The sequence below is a fragment of the Podarcis cretensis genome (assembly GCF_951804945.1).
Source record: "Podarcis cretensis genome assembly, chromosome: 2".
In the NCBI taxonomy this organism is placed as follows: Eukaryota; Metazoa; Chordata; class Lepidosauria; order Squamata; family Lacertidae; genus Podarcis; species Podarcis cretensis.
In genome coordinates, this window is record NC_137171.1 from 109,892,403 (window position 1) to 109,912,830 (window position 20,428).

A 20,428-nucleotide genomic window follows, 5' to 3' on the forward strand; every position below is an offset into this window, starting at 1 on the left:
AGCATCTTTGCTATTCTGGTTCAGCATTGCATCCCAACTACATGTACCTAGAGACGTCCCACAGCTTAAGCCTACTTCTTAAGAGCGGGGGCTGGGAGAGATACTCGGTTTTATGGGCTTCTTACTGAAGGAGGAAGGGGCATCTCTACCAGCTAGGGGAAGTTGCATGGACATTGCTTCAATGTCACAGAGCCCCAGGGAATCAGAACTCAAGCTGAATAACTAGGGATGAACTACATATTACACAGAAGTAATGAAGCCCTAGAGGCCAATTGTGATCATCCTCAGGAGAGGTGACTATCACTGGCATTGTTTATTTTTTTGCAGAAGCATTCCTAATTATTCTAACTATTATTGTGCCCAATGAGTTTCAAGTTCAGCAGATATGTTTGTTTGTTTTGGCTCTCTTTATGGACTTGCTCTTGGAGGTTGAGTTTTGTTTGGCAGTTGTGCTTTAACGATGAGCATACTGTTATGAGTTTTGGGGGAAGCATCAGTCTGGATGATAACCTGGGTCCCTTCCAAAACATTTGATCACGTATCTGTGAGGTACAATGGGTAAGGAGTAACTTGCCAAATCCGTTCCTTTGTCAAGGTGATGGCTTTGGCTTGCTAAGTACTATGATTTAGAATATCCAAAGAAGTTGCTCTGTGCCTTAGGAACAAATGGGCTGCCTTCCTGTTGTCACCTCACCTGTGTGGTACATAGAAGAACAATGCCTTGAGTTGTGTAAACTGGAGAGAGAGACATGTTTTGCTCTGTGTGTTGAACTTTGGGGTTCCTCTGGAAAATAAACAGGGTAGCAAGATCTAGTGGGATGTTAGTGCTGTGAGCTCCTCCATCCTGTGCTCAGGTTATGTATATGTGTAAATAAAACTATATATTCTAAAGATACCAGTCTCTGCTAACCTTCAAATGGTGGTCTGGGAGGAAGGAACCACTGGAATCTCTCACCGCTCAAAGACTGTGCATAACATTGCATATATAAGAACATAAGAAGAGTTTTCTGGATCGTGGCAACGACCAGTGCAGCATCCTTTTCTCACAGTGGCCATCCAGGCAGGTTATTGTTTCTTTGTGATCCCATCTTCAATGCTGTTTATACCTGCAAATATTTGGGGTAGACATGCTGCTTTGTTTCTGTGCATGTCATATGTCAGTGCACGCCATGTAGCTCCTGCTGAAATTGTAACTTTTTATACCGTAAACCTTCCAGTTTAATTTATGTTTTTGTTGTGTGGTGTAGTGGTTAAGAGCGATAGACTGGTAATCTGGTGAACCGGGTTCGCTTCCCCGCTCCTCCACATGCAGCTGCTGGGTGACCTTGGGCCAGTCACACTTCTCTGAAGTCTCTCAGCCCCACTCACCTCACAGAGTGTTTGTTGTGGGGGAGGAAGGGAAAGGAGATTGTTAGCCGCTTTGAGACTCCTTAAAGGGAATGAAAGGCGGGATATCAAATCCAAACTCTTCTCTTCTACCCCTCTAGATGCCAATACTGCAGTATCATTGAGGAAACATTCCAAGACATCAACTGGGTGCGGATGCCCAGGTATAAATCCACCACTAATTTGGAATATGTAGTAATGTTTAATCATAACATCTCACCCCTTGCTTTTTCCTGTAAGACCATTGCAGTCCTTAACAGTCGTCAACAGGTTTACCACACCTATCAGCCAATCACCCATTCCTACCACCCTTCTGAGTAATACCCCTCCCCACCCTCTCACTATATATGAGGGTCTGGTGTCTTTTGCTTCAGTGTATCTGAAGAAGTGTGTATGCACACGAAAGCTCGTACCAATAATAACTTAGTTGGTCTCTAAGGTGCTACTGGAAGGATTTTTTTCATTTTGTTTCAATGAAGGAAAGGTTAATTAAGCCTTGGGAGGAGGGAGGTAGCAACAGCCCTTGTTATCCACCCGCCGCCTACACACTCCTCTTCTGTTATGTACTGAGCTGAATCCTAGAACAATAGGATCCAGAATGCAGCAGTCTGATTGGTCCACAGGAGCCACCCAATCCAGCTCCAGGTGGAAGTGAATCAGCAACCTGATTAGCCTACAGGAGCAGCCCAGAATTAGCCAATCACGCGGGGCCCATTGTGTAAATAATGTATATATAGCTAGATGTTTTGGGGAAAGTTTCATTCATTGCTACTACAAGCTGAATAAAGAGCATGAAATTCACACTCGACTCCGAGTGTATTTCACACACCATACATTTAAACCACTATAATACCACAGGAGATGGCACTGTGGTCTATACAACAGAGCCTATGGCTTGCAGATCAGAAGGTTGGTGGTTAGAATCCCCACAACAGGATGAGCTTCCGTTGCTCGGTCCCTGTTCCTGCCAACCTAGCAGTTTGAAAGCACGTCAAAGTGCAAGTAGATAAATAAGTACTGGTCCGGAGGGAGGGTAAACGGCGTTTCCATGCACTGCTCTGATTCACCAGAAGTGGCTTAGTTATGCTGGCCACATGACCTGGAAGCTGTACGCCAGCTCCCTTGGCCAATAAAGCCCGATGAGCGTCACAACCCCAGAGTCGTCTGTGACTGGGCCTAACAGTCAGGGGTCCCTTTACTTTTAATACCACTTTAAACAGCCATGGCTTCCCCAAAGAATGCTGGGCGCTGTAGCTTAAGTAGGGTTGCCATATTTCAATACCGCCCCTTTTTTTGCCAAATCTTAAAAAAAATGAACATCGCCAATCGCCAAAATCTACACTACCAACATGGGCTGCCGCACATCTGGATTTTCCCAGACATTTCAGTGATTTTCTGCCCAGACGCTGTTTACAAGGGATGAATACTGACTGTGTCCAGGAAATTTTGGACATATGGCAACCCTAAGTTTATGGTGCTGAAAGTTATTAGAAGACCCTGTTCTCCTCACAGAGCTACAGTTTCCTACAGAATCAGACAGGATTAAAAAAAATTAGTAATCTACTGTATAGACCACAGGAGCAAATCAGATCCGCTTTACCCTTCCCAAAAGCAGCAGCTCAAGGCACCTTATGAACTATGAAAACAAGCATTAAAAATAACAGAAAACATTATTATTTTTATTTATTTATTTATTTATTTATTTATTTATTTATTTATTTATTTATTTTATTTCTACCCCGCCCATCTGGCTGGATTGCCACCAATAGTCGCCAAACCAAAAAGCAGCATCAAGGAAGAAGAACATAAAGGGTCCAAACGAAGAATCAATAAACTAACAGTTAATAACTTTGCTGAGCTTGCAACACAAATTCCACAACTTAGGCACAATTATAGCAGTTTGAAGTTCTTCTGCAAAAGACGAAAGAACTCTGACGAAAGTCCCCTTCCCTGAGGATGTCATCATGCGAGTGGCAGCTGGCCTTTGGGACTGCATGTCTTAATAGGGAGCCTGCCTCTAATTGTTCAGCTTGAAGTTTGATTCCCTGAGGCTCCGTGATGTGCAGGAAACTTCCTTGCATTGTCCATTAGATTCTGGAGACGCAGCAACAACAGCCCCTTCTTCAGTAAGATCCCCATAAAGCCAGCTCCCTTCCCCTCCAGTGCCCTGCAAGAAGTAGGCTTAAGCGGGGGGAGGTGTCTAGGTACATGTATTTGGGGTGCAATTCTCTGCCAGAATAGCAATGATGCTGGGGTGAAGTAGACAAGTTGTGGGGAGAGGGAAGATCCAGCTTCTCCCTTTTATTTAATCTTTGAGGCTCTACAGCTATCTTTCCAACCTTTCTGATAGTCTATATTCCTATCTGTTTCCATTCTCCAGATCTTACTCTCTCCCTTTCCCACCACAAACACACACACAAAGAATGGACGCTTCTTCCCATCTAACTTCTAACTGCATTCAACTCCTTTCTCTCACCTCTTTTTTCTGTCACAAGTAAACAGTAAACACATCGAGATTTAATTCATTATAGTCTATAATCCTTGGAACATAGCATTTCCTTTCTTCACATTCCACATCTATCATCTATCTGTCTGTCTTTCTGCCCACCTGCCTCTTTGTACCTCTCCACACCTGTCTGCTTCTCTTTGCTTGACTTTCTCCTTCCATGCTGCCAGCTTCTCCCTCAAGCCAACTTCTGCCACAGCCTGTGATCTCTGGCCATAGCTTCCGAACCATAAAAGCATCTGTTGATGGGAGCGAAACCCCGAGACAAGCTGACTGCCCTAGTTTCCTACAAGTAGGAGGACTAATACGGATTCATCCCTGGAATAGAAGCAAAAGTTCTATCCTTAGTCCTCACACAAGAAAAGAACTGGAAGAAGGGAAGGCGATTGTTACGAAGACAGAAGTGAGGTTAGGAAGGGGCCGACCCAGCAAAAGAACAATAACTTTGTATTAGAGTACCGATATACGTGAGATGAAAAGGAGAGCTGAGATTAAGTGGTGTTTAGTTTATGTCTTTCGATCTATGGGAAGCAGCCTTTTCCTTCATGCAGAGGTGAGTACTGTAATTTGCTTTAGTTACTGCTGCCGGAAGTTCCTAGTCCTTGTGGTTTTGCAAAATTTTGTGCCAACAGGCCTTTGCAGCTGCCTCCTGAGAAACACTCTTTAATGCATATTTGTTCTGATTTGCCCTCATGGTGCTCTCTGAGCGGTCATACCCAACCCCACTTTTAATACAGTTTGCGCCTGCAGAAGCTTTCGGATAGTCATACTATTTCATTTCCAAGCAGTGCACAACCTGTAACATGCTGCTGAAACCCTGTAACTTTTTATACCACAGCTTTTCCAGATTATTTTTATCCTGCTGCATCTGTACAGCAATAACACGCTAGCGTTGGGGAAGCGTTGCAGAACTGAGGGCTCGTCAACACTTCCGCTTGTCCGTTACCTAGATAGAGCAGTTTTCCCCAGGGGAAAGCAGGGGAGCAAGAGGAAGTGTGGACAAGCCCTAAAGCAGAATAAATCCATTACTTATTCACTGTTGGGGGAACGCAGGTGGCGCTGTGGGTTAAACTACAGAGCCTAGGGCTTGCCGATCAGAAGGTCGGTGGTTCAAATCTGCGCGACGGGGTGAGCTCCCATTGCTTGGTCCCTGCTCCTGCCAACCTAGCAGTTTGGAAGCATGTCAAAGTGCAAGTAAATAAATAGGTACCGGTCTGGCGGGAAGGTAAACGGTGTTTCTGTGCGCTGCTCTGGTTTCGCCAGAAGTGGCTTAATCATGCTGGCCACATGACCCAGAAGCTGTACGCCGGCTCCCTCAGCCAATAAAGCAAGATGAGCGCCGCAACCCCAGAGTCATCTGCAACTGGACCTAATGCTCAGGGGCCCCTTTAATTCACTGTTACTGTGTCAATAACATGTTGCAGAAGACACATGCAATAACACATCCATCTAGAAGTGTCCTCGGTTGATTTTTCTTTCTGAGCTCCCCCACCCCACAACTTCCTTATACATTCCTTCTTTGAAGTTGCTCTATTCCTTGACTGTATTGTTTCCATTTGTCTTTTTCTGCACCTCTTTCAGTTCTACAGAACTGTGGGAGAGTCGGAAACCAGAGCAAAACACAGTTTTCAGTATTTATTATTATTGTTGTTTGTTGAATTTTTATACTGCCCTTCATCCAAAGATCCCGGGGCAGTTCACAAAATAAGAACACATAGAATGAGAATACAAAATACCAGTACAAAATAAACCAAAGACAAACCAATAACACCCACAAAAGAAACACATTTAAAAAGCCATAACAAAACCCAAGTAAGCCCATAGGAAGTCCATGGGTTGAAAACTTGGCATATTAATCCATGTCATATTAAATCACTTTGAGGTGTTTTCCACTTTGAGGAAGTGATTCACTAATTAAATCATCATTATCACCATGCTCCTTTATTTTCAGTCCCTTTCCTAATAATTACTGGCACTGAATTGTTTTGTCTTTCTCTTTTTATTCATTACAGCACACTGCTATAATAAGTGAGCTTTCTGATATGGCCCCAGGATGTATTGGGAAAACCTTGGGAGCCCACAGCCCCATTCATACAGTGTTAGCATGTTTGTGAAATTCAGACCTCTTTGCCCTGGTATGCATCACTTTAGCCTTAGCCTGAATTTCACTTGCTCTGCTGTTGCCTGTTTAGACAATTTTGGTTTTGGAGTTCTTCAGAATCTGAGATTTTACAATAATGAATAGTTTACTGTCATTATTAGAAAACCTGACTAGTTCAAGTTACACCCTTGACTTGCCTATGAATCATTTAAGTAAAACCAGTGTCACACACACACACATTCTATTTTACATTTTAGAATATTCATTTAAACAATTTTAAAATATCCATGACTTCCCTTCTTCTCTTCCCATGGTTTATTTTACGTAACATAAATTCCTGCATATTTTACATAAACTAAACCATTCATTATTCCATTACTACATCCATCAAAACTTATTTACACTGTTGAATTTATCTTAATACTGCCAACATTTTCAAATGTACACAATTTTCGCCCATATATTCAAAAAACATTTTCCAATCTTCTTTAAACGTATGTTCCTCTTGTTCTCTTATTCTATATGTTAAGTCCGCAGTTTCAATGCAGAACTTGAGGGGGGAAACCAAACCCCACAGCTTTCTTGCCCCCATAAATTGTCAAATTGTGTTGCAGGCAACTAGGTTCTACTCAGAGTAGAGCCACTGAAATTCATCAATGGGTCTACTTTGAGTAGGACTAGCAATACAGACAGTTGTCTCCCCTTGAGCTCTTGGGGTTTTTAAACCAGTAATATAATCCATAAGAACAGAGGATCTCAAAGTGTGGTGTGCGGATCACCAGTGATCCGCAAGCTTCATTCAGGTGCTCTGGGGGGTTGTTTGTATTAAATATGAATATTGCATAAATATAAATGAATATGAATATGGTATATGGATATACAAATAGATATTGTATATGGATAATTGTATTTTTATTCTATGGAATGCAATTTGTAAAACAACAAAATAGAACGCCAGAAATCTAAACAGTGAAAATGCAATTAAAAATCACACGGCATCTACCACAGCACTTTACAATTGTTACAACAGGCAGAAACATAATTAAGGGTCCACCCATACCTTGGCTTAATGTGGAATGTGAACTGCTTGTGCCTCCTTCATTCCCCTACGTCCATGCATTGTTCCCCAACTGTTGCTGTCCCACACTTTATCCTCCCTAAATCAATGCAGCTCCCGTACTTGAATTTTCAAAGCATAGGCAATATCCAGTTTTGAGGACAGGAAAGTGTTGGACAGCAGCAGTTGGAGGAGAATGCTCTCAGCAGAGCATGAGACTCAATCTCAGGGTTGTGGGTACATTTATTAAAGATCACAATATAAGGATCACTGCATGTGGTCCCTTTCATGTACCCTCCAGCATTTCTCCAGTGAAAATAGAGGCGTCGTATTCAAAACAACAACAACAGTTTTACTATTTATATCCTGCTCATCTGACTGGGTTGACCAAGCCACTTCTAACATATATAAAAACATAATAAAAAATTAAATATTTAAAAAACTTCCCCATATAGGACTGCCTTCAGATGTCTTCTAAAGGATGACACAATTGCTGCTGAGCACCCTCTCCCACTTTGTCATTCTCGCTTGGATCCCTAGTATACTCTAGAGCAGAGTGGTCCAACACGTGGCCCTCAAGGCCTTTTTTGGCGGCCCTCATCACTGTATGCTGCCCACCACCTGCAGCCCTCGCCTTCCCAAAGCTGGATAAGTGAGTTGCTGGGCTTTGCAAAGGAGGAGCGAGGGGTCTGACAGGGTCATAGGGTCCCCCTGCCTCCTTCCCAAAGCCCAGTTAGTGCTTTTCCAGCTTTAGGAAGAAGGTGGGTAGGTTCTAGGATGCCGTTGGAGCATCGTGCCTCCTTCCCAAAGCCCAGCCCTCGCTTCTCTGGCTTTGGGAAAGCAGCATGAGGGACCCCCTCAAATCTTGGCCTCGCTCCCCTGCTGGTTTCTTCAGCTTGTAAACCGCCTTGTGCATAGCAATATAGAAAGGTGGCAGGCAAATAAAAAGTGAAATGGAAATGAAATGAAATCTAGTCCAAGCCCCTGCAATGCAGGAATATGCAGCTGCCCCATATGGGAATCAAACCCACAACCTTGGCATGGTCAGCACCACACCCTAACCTTCTTTGGCAATCACTCGTAGCCAAGTAAGATTGTCTTCCACAAAAACAGTCTTAACAGTGAGTCTGTAAGAGACTGTGGAAGCCAATTCCTAGAACCACGCGTCCTTCAACAGTGGAGACATAGGTTTCCGGGTGGGACTTGATCATGGTGAAGGTTTGCCAAACATGCCTTCCTCTTAGCCCTGAGTTCATGCTTCTTCAAAGTCCACGGCACTTTTGGTAAGGGCTGTTCTCCAACTGGAGCGCTCGCAGGCCAGTGTTTCCCAGTTGTCAGTGTTTATACTACATTTTTTTAGATTTGCCTTGAGACACTCTTTAAACATCTTTTGTTGACCACCAGCATTACGCTTTCCATTTTTAAGTTCAGAATAGAGTAGTTGCTTTGGAAGACAATAATCAGGCATCCGTACAACGAAGTTGATGTTGATGTTGATGTTGATGTTGAAGAATCATTGCTTCAACACTGGTGATCTTTGCTTCATCCAGTACACTGATATTAGTTCGCCTGTCTTCCTAAGTGATGTGTAAGATTTTTCAGAGAATCTTTTGAGAAGTTGGAGATGGCGTTTGTAAGTGGTCCATGTTTCACAAGCATACAGTAAGGTTGGTGGTACAATAGCTTTGTAAACAAACTGAGTCATCAAGCCTACCTAGAGGCACTGAAGGCTGCCTCCATTGCATCCCCATTGTGCTGTCCAGCACAGCTTTTCTGGGTATGGAGATGACAGCAGCCCGCTAACTATAACTTGGAACAAAACTTTAGAGGCCAGAGCTCAAGTGCCAGTCCAAGTATGGAAGTCCTATGAGAGGTGGTGGACCCTCCTTCCTTGGTGGTTCTTAAGCAGAGGTTGGATGGCCATCTGTTGTGGATGCTTTAGTTGAGATTCCTGCACTGCAGGGAGTAGGATTAAATGATCCTCAGGGTCCCATCCAACTCTACAACTCTATGATTCTTGGAGAAAGCACAATCTCCCAGCCAAATAACTATTGCTTCCATTTGCTGGTTGTCTGTGATTCATTAAGGTCTCCTTGATGTTACAGATGATGTACAGGGGAGCATCATGGGAAGAAGGCAACCAAAGCTACCAAGGAGAATTCATCTTACTGGGAGTGGCTGACCGCCCACGCTTGGAGATGCTGCTCTTTGCCATTATCCTGATCTGCTACGTGATGACCCTGCTGGGAAACACAACGATCATTGTGGTGTCACGACTGGACCCCCATCTTCACACCCCTATGTATTTCTTCCTCTGCAACCTCTCCATCCTTGACCTCTGTTACACTACCAGCCTCGGACCCCGGATGCTGGTGAGCTTCTGGAGGAAAAACAAGTCCATCTCCTATGGTGGCTGTGTGGCTGAGTTGTACATCTCCCTTGCTTTGGGCTCCACAGAATGTGTCCTTTTGGCTTTTATGGCGTATGACCGATATGCTGCAGTCTGCCATCCACTGCGCTACACTACCATTATGAACCATTCTGTATGTTTCACAATGGCTGCCGTCTCCTGGGTTAGTGGCTTCAGCAATTCACTAGTGCAGACCGTGTTAACATTTAGGATTCCACGATGCGGAGAGAACCGAATAGACCATTTTTTCTGTGAGGTGCCCGCCTTTATCAAATTGGCCTGTGGGGACACTTCACTCAATGAGGCTGTCCTCTTTTTTGCCAGTGTGGCCATCCTTCTGTTACCAGTGGGCCTGATCACCATCTCTTATGCCTACATTGTGGCAGCTGTGTTACGGATCCGCTCAGCTGAAGGCAGGCAGAAGGCCTTCAACACCTGTGCTTCCCACTTGATTGTGGTGTCACTCTTTTACGGGTCAGCCATTTTCAGTTACCTCCAGCCCCGATCCGGCTACTCCCGTGACCAGGAAAAGATGGTCTCCCTTTTCTATACATTTGTCACCACCATGCTAAATCCACTAATCTACACCCTGAGGAACAAAGAGGTACACAAAGCTCTTGGAAGGGTATTGAAGAGGAATTAATCCCAATAGCTCCTAACTTTATTCAGCAGTTCAGTCTTATCTTTTAATAATAAAAAAATCTCTCACTAACCATCTGTATGATTCCCCTTCCTGTGGGAATCTGTCACTTTTCTAGGTCCTATATTAATGAATGTTTCTTTTGTGAATGTTTTATTGCTGTTATGATTTCTGCAATCTTATGATACTGTAATATTGTTTTAATGAAATTGTTATAGAAAGGTGGGGTTGAGATGTTGAATATAAATAAATCTTTCTTTCTTTCTGTTCTGGCCCTTGCTTCTTGACAGAGTACTCAAATTCAGGTTTCTGTTTCTACCAAAATATTTTATTCACAGATTACTATGATACATAGGCACCACAGCCGACAGGAGATGGTAGTGCTGGCTGGTAGAGATGCCCCTTCCTCTTTCATTAAGAAGACCATAAAACCAAGTATCTCTCCCAGCCCCCGCTCTTAAGAAGTAGGCTTAAGCTGTGGGACGTCTCTAGGTACATGTAGTTGGGATGCAATGCTGAATCAGAATAGCAAAGATGCTGGGGTGAAATATACAAGCTGATCAGGGCAGGAGTTGGGCGGAGAAGAAATGTCCACCTTCTCCCTTTTCTTTAAACTTTGAGGCTAACTGCTGTAGCTGGACCTATCTTCATCTTTCTCCTGCTTCCTTTCTCCTCATCTTACTGCCTGCCCATTGGATCTCTCTCATTGCATTATCTAGTCAGCCTTTCTTCCCAAACACCCCATATCTATCTTTATCTATCTATTCATGTGCCTGCCTCTTTCTACCTCTCCACATCAGTCAGCTTCTCCACGCTTGGCTTTCTGTCTATTTTCCGTGAAGCCTCTTCTGCCAAAGCTCTTCACCCCTCGCCTCTGGACGACCAAAGTCTGGCCAAGCCAAAACGGAGTCACAGGTGAGAGAGGTTTCTGGGCGCTTTGCCTTTTGTCCTGCGGTTTGTCCTGAGGTTTCCTTCCCTCCTCTCTGCTTCTGCGTTGTTTGCAGCTTTGCTTAATTCCGATCCCCCCCCCCTTAAACTTTGCTGAGAGAAGGGCGTGTGAGAGCTGGGTGCTTTACCTCGTAGAGCGCTTTGCTTTCCTCCCTCCCTGGATCCTCCCCCTCCTCCCATCCCCATTTACCGCTGCATTTTCCTTCTTCCTGAGTTAAATTTCTACGCTTTACTCCCCCCCCCCTTATTTTATTTTATTTTTACTTTTGTTTGGCGTTTGGTTACCGAGGTACCGTCCGCCACCTTTTGCCTCTCCTACCTCTCAGCCTGGGACAAAACAGGGGTTCTTTTCCCTTTCCCTTGTGCTAGCTGTATCGCAACAGCGGCAGAAGCTTTAAGTCTATAGGGAAGATGAAATATACTCGGAGTCGAGTGTGAATTTCATGCTCTTTATTCAGCTCCTAGTAGCAATGAATGAAACTTTCCCCAAAACGTCTAGCTAATATATACATGGGCCCTGCGTGATTGGCTAATTCCGGGCTGCTCCTGTAGGCCAATCAGGTTGCGGATTCACTTCATCCAGGAGCCTGATTGGCTGCTCCTGCAGGCCGATCAGGTTGCTGATTCACTTCCACCTGGAGCTGGATTGGGTGGCTCCTGCGGACCAATCAGACTGCTGCATTCTGGATCCTATTGTTCTAGGACCAATCAGACTGTTGCCTTTTGGATCCTATTCAACAGTTGCCTTCCTGTTGCCACCTCACCTGTGTGGTACATAGAAGAACAACATCCTGAGTTGTGTACAGGGCCGCCTTAAGCATATCTGGCGCTGTGGTGCAAAGATCCCTCCAGTGCCCCCCCCCATTTCCCAGAGTTTTTTTAAGGAAAGGCTGCTTCCGCCCTTGCGCTACTGCCCTGCGCTGCCCATGCGCGACCGGGCATCAGCTCCTGCGGCGGCATCATGGTGCGGGGCTGGGCAGCCAGACATGATGGGGATGGCATGGGAGGCAGGCAGGGGTCTCGTCGGGGCAGGGGCAGGCAAAGCGAGTTGGGCCATCCACATCGCCGCAGCAGAGAAGCGTGCTCACTCAGCTGCAGTCTCCCCGTCCTTGCTTGGGGAGGAAGGGGGGGGGAGAGAGTGACTGGGAGGGGATTGGGCAGGGGAAGGAAATGCGGTTCATGTGAAGGAGTGCAGAGGTGGTGGGGGCAGCGGGAGGAGGCAGGCTCCGTGCAAGTCGGTGGAGAAGCAGGTGAAGGAGGGCGGGGCGCTGGGGGCAGCAGTTGCAGCGTGTAACCTCAAGCACGGGGATGTTTCGAGGTAGAGTGGACAGGGGGAGTGGTGGTAGAGTCACATTTATTATGCATAGAGCTTGGAATGCAAGCACACACCACACAGCCGAGCTAGTGGAGAGAGCTCCCGACGGCAGGAAAGCATCCAGAGTCTTCCTGCCTCCAACGGGTTCTGGAGGCATGCAGGCACCAAGCCCCCGCTCCGCCTCGCTCCCCTCCCCACTTTCCCCTCCCTGGACTCTCCCCGGACTCTCCGCCTAGAGCTGCCACTGCTTGGCGCCCTGACTCGCTGCGCCACTACACCCAATGGTAAAGACGTCCCTGGTTGTGTAAACTGGAGAGAGAGAGAGACATGTTTTGCTCTGTGTGTTGAACTTTGGGGTTCCTCTGGAAAATAAACAGGGTAGCAAGATCTAGTGGGATGTTAGTGCTGTGAGCTCCTCCATCCTGTGCTCAGGTTATGTATATGTGTAAATAAAACCATATATTTTAAAGATACCAGTCTCTGCTAACCTTCAAATGGTGGTCTGGGAGGAAGGAACCACTGGAATCTCTCACCGCTCAAAGACTGTGCATAACATTGCATATATAAGAACATAAGAAGAGTTTTCTGGATCGTGGCAACGACCAGTGCAGCATCCTTTTCTCACAGTGGCCATCCAGGCAGGTTATTGTTTCTTTGTGATCCCACCTTCAATGCTGTTTATACCTGCAAATATTTGGGGTAGACATGCTGCTTTGTTTCTGTGCATGTCATATGTCAGTGCACGCCATGTAGCTCCTGCTGAAATTTTGTAACTTTTTATACCGTAAACCTTGCAATTTAATTTCTGTTTTTGTTGTGTGGTGTAGTGGTTAAGAGCGGTGGACTCGTTATCTGGTGAACTGGGTTCACTTCCCCACTCCTCCACATGCAGCTGCTGGGTGACCTTGGGCTAGTCACACTTCTCTGAAGCCTCTCAGCCTCACTCACCTCACAGAGTGTTTGTTGTGGGGGAGGAAGGGAAAGGAGAATGTTAGCCGCTTTGAGACTCCTTCGGGTAGTGATAAAGCAGGATATCAAATACAAACTCTTCTCTTCTACCCCTCTAGATGCCAATACTGCAGTATCATTGGGGAAACATTCCAAGACATCAAATGTGTGTGGATGCCCAGGTATAAATCCACCACTAATTTGGAATAATATTTAATCATAACAAATAAATTAAAGAAAGAAGTAAACATCTAGCAATTGGGAAAATGTGAAACTTTTTGGATGGCTAGGAATTCCGTAATAAAGATGAACATAAACAAATCCTATTTACTGATGTCAAATGTACCACTGAAGGTGAGCGAAACTTTACTTCAAAAAATAGGAAGAACTATTCAAATTTTTATGAGCAGGGACCATAAAGAAGGCTGATCGCCGAAGAACTGATGTTTTTGAATTATGGTGCTGGAGGAGACTCTTGAGAGTCCCATGGACTGCAAGAAGATCAAACCTCTCCATTCTGAAGGAAATCAGCCCTGAGTGCTCACTGGAAGGACAGACCCTGAAGCTGAGGCTCCAATAATTTGACCACCTCATGAGAAGAGAGGACTCCCTGGAAAAGACCCTGATGTTGGGAAACATGGGGAGCACAAGGAGAAGGGGATGACAGAGGACAAGATGGTTGGACAGTGTTCTCGAAACTACCAGCATGAGTGTGACCAAACTGCGGGAGGCAGTGGAAGACAGGAGTGCCTGGAGTGCTCTGGTCCATGGGGTCACGAAGAGTCGGACACAACTAAACGACAACAACAACAAGAAGCCCAGAGTAGCAGCAAAAACACTCAGCCAAAAGGGGTTTAGCATTTCCTAATGGAAAACGTTTTTAACCATGCTGCAATCTAAAATATTGGTTTACAAATTCTAGAGTATCAGAAGTGGAAGAAGCTGGCCTGCCCTCTGCAATTAGAGAAAACCCACCCCTTGGTGTACTGTGGCGGTGAAAACCTCTTGACAATAATCATAAATGCAATCTCTAAAAATATCTATTCAATATAGAGAAAATTTAGGAGCACATCAAGAACATGAGAGCCTACTGGATCAGGTGAGGCCCATCTAGTCGTCTCACAGATGCCTGAGGAAAACTAGCAAGTACAAGAGCACTCTATCCTCCTGCAACTTCTAGAAACTGGTATTGACAGAGGATGTAGAAGATAAGTCATCGTGACTAGTAGCCAATGATAGCTTTAAAAGAGGGTTGGAGAAAAGCATGGAGGACAAGGCTTTATAGGTTGGTGGCCATCACTGCCTCCTGTGGGAGCAAGCGCCAAAATTTATATATGCAGTTTGAGGAGAAATAATTTCTTTTATCTTTCAACAGTCAGCTTGGTTTGAGGTCCACAGGTTCTGGCGTGATGGGAGAGAGAGAAGAGGGGGCATGAGCTATATATGAGATGAATGTCCTGCTGCAGCACTTCCATCTCCTGTCGGCTGTGGTGCCTATGTATCATAGTAATCTGTGAATAAAATATTTTGGTAGAAACAGAAACCTGAATTTGAGTACTCTGTCAAGAAGCAAGGGCCAGAACATTTATTTTCAACATCTCCACCCAACCTTTCTATAACAATTTCAATAAAACAATATTACAGCATCATAAGATTGCAGTAATCATAACAGCAATAAAACATTCACAAAAGAAACATTCATTAATATACGACCTAGAAAAGCGACAGATTCCTACAGGAAGGGGAATCATACTGATGATTAATGAGAGATTTTATTATTATTAAAAGTTAGGAGCTATTGGGATTCTCTTCATTACTCTTCCAAGAGCTTTGTGTACCTCTTTGTTCCTCAGGGTGTAGATTAGTGGATTTAGCATGGTGGTGACAAATGTATAGAAAAGGGAGACCATCTTTTCCTGGTCACGGGAGTAGCCGGATCGGGGCTGGAGGTAACTGAAAATGGCTGACCCGTAAAAGAGTGACACCACAATCAAGTGGGAAGCACAGGTGTTGAAGGCCTTCTGCCTGCCTTCGGCTGAGCGGATGCGTAACACAGCTGCCACAATGTAGGCATAAGAGATGGTGATAAGGCCCACTGGTAACAGAAGGATGGCCACAGTGCCAAAAAAGAGAACAACTTCATTGAGTGAAGTGTCCCCACAGGCCAATTTCATAAAGGCGGGCACCTCACAGAAAAAATGGTCTATTCGGTTCTCTCCGCATCGTGGAATCCTAAATGTCAACACGGTCTGCACTAGTGAATTGCTGAAGCCACTAACCCAGGAGATGGCAGCCATTGTGAAACATACAGAATGGTTCATAATGGTAGTGTAGCGCAGTGGATGGCAGACTGCAGCATATCGGTCATACGCCATAAAAGCCAAAAGGACACATTCTGTGGAGCCCAGAGCAAGGAAGATGTAGAGCTGGGCCACACAGGCACTATAACTGATGGTCTTGCTTTTCCTCCAGAAGTTCACCAGCATCAGTGGGGCCGCACTAGTGGTGAAGCAAAGGTCAAGGATGGAGAGGTTGCAGAGGAAGAAATACATGGGGGTGTGGAGATGGGGGTCCAGTCGTGACACCACAATGATGGTTGTGTTTCCCAACAGGGTCATCACGTAGCAGATCAGGATAATGGCAAAGAGCAGCATCTCCAAGCGTGGGCGGTCAGCCACTCCCAGTAAGATGAATTCTCCTTGGTAGCTTTGGTTGCCTTCTTCCCATGATGCTCCCCTGTACATCATCTGTAACATCAAGGAGACCTTAATGAATCACAGACAACCAGCAAATGGAAGCAATAGTTATTTGGCTGGGAGATTGTGCTTTCTCCAAGAATCATAATTTGCATGCCACCTTTCTATATTGCTATGCACAAGGCGGTTTACAAGCTGAAGAAACCACAAAATAGACAGCAAAGATCGCACACCTAATAACGATCTGATCCAATGCAAAGAAGCCATAATAAAAATGTAACTTTAAAATAAACAACTTACATCAAATAAAGCAAACTGTAAACTTAAATATCAGCAAATAATAATTAAACAGTTTACACTTAACAATTACAGTGGTACCTCTGGTTACAGACTTAATTCGTTCCAGAAGTCCGTTCTTAACCTGAAACCATTCTTAACCTGAGGTACCACTTTAGCTAATGGGGCCTCCCGCTTGTGCCGCGCCGCTGGTGCGCGATTTCTGTTTTCATCCTGAGGTAAAGTTCTTAACCCGAGGTGGTACTACTGGCTTAGTGGAGTCTGTAACCCAAGGTGTTTGTAACCCGAGGTACCACTGTATAATAAAGATTTACTAAAGTATAATCAATAAAAATAATGGCAACTCACAATGCATGAAAGACCAGAAAACCATATGAAATGATCAAATTGAGAAACAAGGACACACAACTTTTAAAATTATTGGCTTTTAATGGATGGTCCTGTGGGTCCTACTCTACAATTCGATGAATCTATGAGCCCTCACTAGTGTTCAATTTCATTCAACAGAGTTTTCCTCCATGTATGTTCGAATCATCTCCCAGCTTGTTTCCTCACCCTTAATTCTAGAGCAGGGCAGTCCAGCCTTCCATACCAAGTGGGTCGCAAGAGAATTTCGACCCAGAACCCACAAGCTGCACACTGCCTTGCCATGCAGGGCAGGGGAGCGAGGCCAAGATTTGAGGGGGTCCCTCATGCTGCTTTCCCAAAGCCAGAGAAGCGAGGGCTGGGCTTTGGGAAGGAGGCACGATGCTCCGACGGCATCCTTGAACCTTCCCACCTTCTTCCTAAAGCTGGAAAAGCACTAACTGGGCTTTGGGAAGGAGGCAGGGGGACCCTATGACCCTGTCAGACCCCTCGCTCCTCCTTTGCAAAGCCCAGCAACTCACTCAATCTGGCTTTGGGAAGGCAGTGCGAAGGCTGCAGGTGGTGGGCAGCATACAGTGATGAGGGCCGACAAAAAAGGCCTTGAGGGCCACGTGTTGGACCACTCTGCTCTAGAGTATACTAGGGAGCCAAGTGGGAACCACAAAGTGGGAGAGGCGATTGTGTCAACCTTTAGAAGACATCTGAAGGCAGTCCTATATAGGGAAGTTTTTTAAATATTTAATGTTTTATTATGTTTTTATATATGTTGGTAGTGGCTTGGTCAACCCAGTCAGATGAGCAGGATATAAATAGTAAAACTGTTGTTGTTGTTGTTGTTGAATAGGACGTCCCTATTTTCATTGGAGAAATGCTGGAGGGCACATGAAAGGGACCACATGCAGTGATCTTTATGTTGTGATCTTTAATAAATGTACCCACAACCTTGAGATTGAGTCTCATGCTCCACTGAGAGCATTATCCTCCAACTACTACTATTCAACACTTTCCCGTCCTCAAAACTGGATATTGCCTATGCTTTGAAAAGCCAAGAACGAGGGCTGCATTGATTTAGGGAAGATAAAGTGTCGGACAGCAACAGTTGGGGAACAATGCTTGGACGTAAGGGGATTGAAGAAGGCACAAGCAGTTCACATTCCACATTAAGCCAAGGTATGGGTAGACCCTTAATTATGTTTCTTCCTGTTGTAACAATTGTAAAGTGCTGTGGTAGATGCCGTGTGATTTTTAATTGCATTTTAATTGTTTTAATTTCTGGCGTTCTATTTTGTTGTGTTACAAATTGCATTCTATACAATAGAAATACCATTATTCATATACAATATCTATATGTATATCCATATACCATATTCATTTATATCTATGCAATATTCATATTTAATACGAACAACCCCACAGAGCACCTGAATGAAGCTTGCGGATCACTGGTGATCCGCACACCACAGTTTGAGATTCACTGTTCTTATGGATTATGTTACTGGTTTAAATAACTCAAGAGATCAAGGGAAGACAACTGTCTGTATTGTTAGTCCTACTCAAAGTAGACCCACTGATGAATTTCAGTGGCTCTACTCTGAGTAGAGCTTAGTTGTCTGCAACCCAATTTGACAGTTTATGGGGGCAAGAAAGCTGTGGGGTTTTGTTTTTCCCCTCACATACGTTTAAAGAAGATTGGAAAATGTTTATTGAATACTGTATTTTTCGTTCTATAGGACACACCGGACCATAGGAGGGGGAGAACAGAAAACAATTTTTTTTCTTGTTCTCCCCCTCTAAAACAAGGTGCGCTAAGGTGCATTCACCCAAAGCCTCCAGAGCGCAGCTGTGCTCTGGAGGCTTCAGGCAGCTACCTTGGAAGCCTGGAGAGCGAGAGGGGTCGGTGCGCACTGACCCCTCTCGCTCTCCAGGCTTCAGTGAAGGTAACCCGAAGCCTTTGGAGCGTAGCGGGAGTTCACGCTGGGCTCCGGAGCCTTCAGGTTCCTTTCGACCTGCTCTTTGGGGCTGGCGGTGGGGGGAATAAAAAGAGAGAGACAAAATAATTCAGTGCCAGTAATTATTAGGAAAGGGACTGAAAATAAAGGAGCATGGTGATGATGATGATTTAATTAGTGAATCACTTCCTATAAAACACCTCAAAGTGATTTAATATGACATGGATTAATATGCCAAGTTTTCAACCCATGGACTTCCTATGGGCTTATTTGGGTTTTATTATGTATTTTTTAATGTGTTGTTTTTGTGTGTGAGTGTTTTTGGTTTATTATGTATTTTGTATTCTCATTTTGTGTTCTTATGTTGTGAACGGCCCCGGGATCTTTGGATGAAGGGCAGTATACAAATTCAACCATAATAATAAATACTGAAAACTGTGTTTTGCTCTGGTTTCTGACTCTCCCACAGTTCTGTAGAACTGAAAGAGGTGCAGAAAAAGACAAATGGAAACAATACAGTAAAGGAATAGAGCAACTTCAAACAAGGAATGTATAAGGAAGTTGTGGGGTGGGGGTGCTTAGAAAGAAAAACCAACAGAGGACACTTCTAGATGGGCGTGTTATTGCATGTGTCTTCTGCAACATGTTATTGACACAGTAACAGTGAATTAAAGGGACCCCTGACCATTAGGTCCAGTCGTGACTGACTCTGGGGTTGCGGCGCTCATCTTGCTTTATTGGCCGAGGGAGCCGGCGTACAGCTTCTGGATCATGTGGCCAGCATGACTAAGCCACTTCTGGCGAAACCAGAGCAGTGCACAGAAACACCATTTACCTTCCCACCGGAGTGGTATCTACTTGCACTTTGATGTGCTTCCGAACTGCTAGGTTGGCAGGAGCAGGGACCGAGCAACGGGAGCTCACCCTGTTGCTGGGATTCGAACCGCCAACCTTCTGATTGGGAAGCCCTAGGTTCTGTAGTTTCACCCACAGAGCCACATGCGTTCCCCCAACAGTGAATTAGTAATGGATTTATTCTGCTTTAGGGCTTGTCCACACTTCCTCTTGCTCCCCTGCTTTCCCCTGGGGAAAACTGCTCTTTCTAGGCAACGGACAAGCGGAAGTGTCGACGAGCCCTCAGTTCTGCGACGCTTCCCCAATGCTAGCATGTTATTGCTGTACAGATGCAGCAGGACAAAAATAATCTGGAAAAGCTGTGGTATAAAAAGTTACAGGGTTTCAGCAGCATGTTACAGGTTGTGCACTGCTTGGAAATGAAATAGTATGACTATCCGAAATCTTCTGCAGGCGTAAACTGTATTAAAAGGGGTTGGGTATGACCGCTCAGAGAGCACCATGAGGGCAAATCAGAACAAATATGCATTCAAGAGTGTTTCTGGGGAGGCAGATGCAAAGGCCTGTTGGCACAAAATTTTGCAAAACTACAAGGACTAGAAACCTCCGGCAGGAGTAAATAAAGCAAATTACAGTACTCACCTCTGCATGAAGGAAAAGGCTGCTTCCCATAGATCAAAAGACATAAACTAAACGCCACTTAATCTCAGCTCTCCTTTTCATCTCACGTATATCGGTACTCTAGTACAAAGTTTTTCTTCTTTTGCCTGGTCGGCCCCTTCCTAACCTCACTTCTGTCTTCGTAACAATCGCCTTCCCTTCTTCCAGTTCTTTTCTCGTGTGAGGACTAAGGATACAACTTTTGCTTCTATTCCAGGGATGATTCCGTTGCTCTGGTATTTGTCCTGCTACTTGTAGGAAACTAGAGCAGTCAGCTTGTCTCGGGGCTTCGCT

At 44.8% G+C, this 20,428-nt stretch overlaps 2 protein-coding genes across 2 annotated transcripts; one reads left to right on the forward strand and one right to left on the reverse strand.

Moving 5' to 3' along the window:
- Positions 1-4,256: 4,256 nt before the first annotated feature.
- On the forward strand, positions 4,257-10,216 carry LOC307208889 (putative olfactory receptor 2B8). The gene is made up of 2 exons (XM_079963916.1): positions 4,257-4,445; positions 9,156-10,216. Exons 1-2 carry the CDS (start codon positions 4,365-4,367, stop codon positions 10,101-10,103), a joined length of 1,029 nt encoding a protein of 342 aa, XP_079820042.1. The 5' UTR covers positions 4,257-4,364; the 3' UTR covers positions 10,104-10,216.
- Positions 10,217-15,092: 4,876 nt separating this feature from the next.
- LOC307210930 (olfactory receptor 2G3-like) lies at positions 15,093-20,222 on the reverse strand (the record flags this gene model as incomplete). The annotated part of the gene is made up of 2 exons (XM_079967135.1): positions 20,117-20,222; positions 15,093-16,058 (listed from the first exon to the last, which is right to left on the reverse strand). Exons 1-2 carry the CDS (start codon positions 20,144-20,146, stop codon positions 15,093-15,095), a joined length of 996 nt encoding a protein of 331 aa, XP_079823261.1. The 5' UTR covers positions 20,147-20,222.
- Between the last annotated feature and the right edge of the window lie 206 nt (positions 20,223-20,428).

Excerpts from the sequence above, each read along its gene's own strand:
- LOC307208889 (XM_079963916.1), top strand. The coding sequence starts at position 4,365 with ATGAAAAGGAGAGCTGAGATTAAGTGGTGTTTAGTTTATGTCTTTCGA. Across the intron at positions 4,446-9,155 it reads GCCTTTTCCTTCATGCAGAG|ATGATGTACAGGGGAGCATC; the intron begins GTGAGTACTGTA and ends TTGATGTTACAG.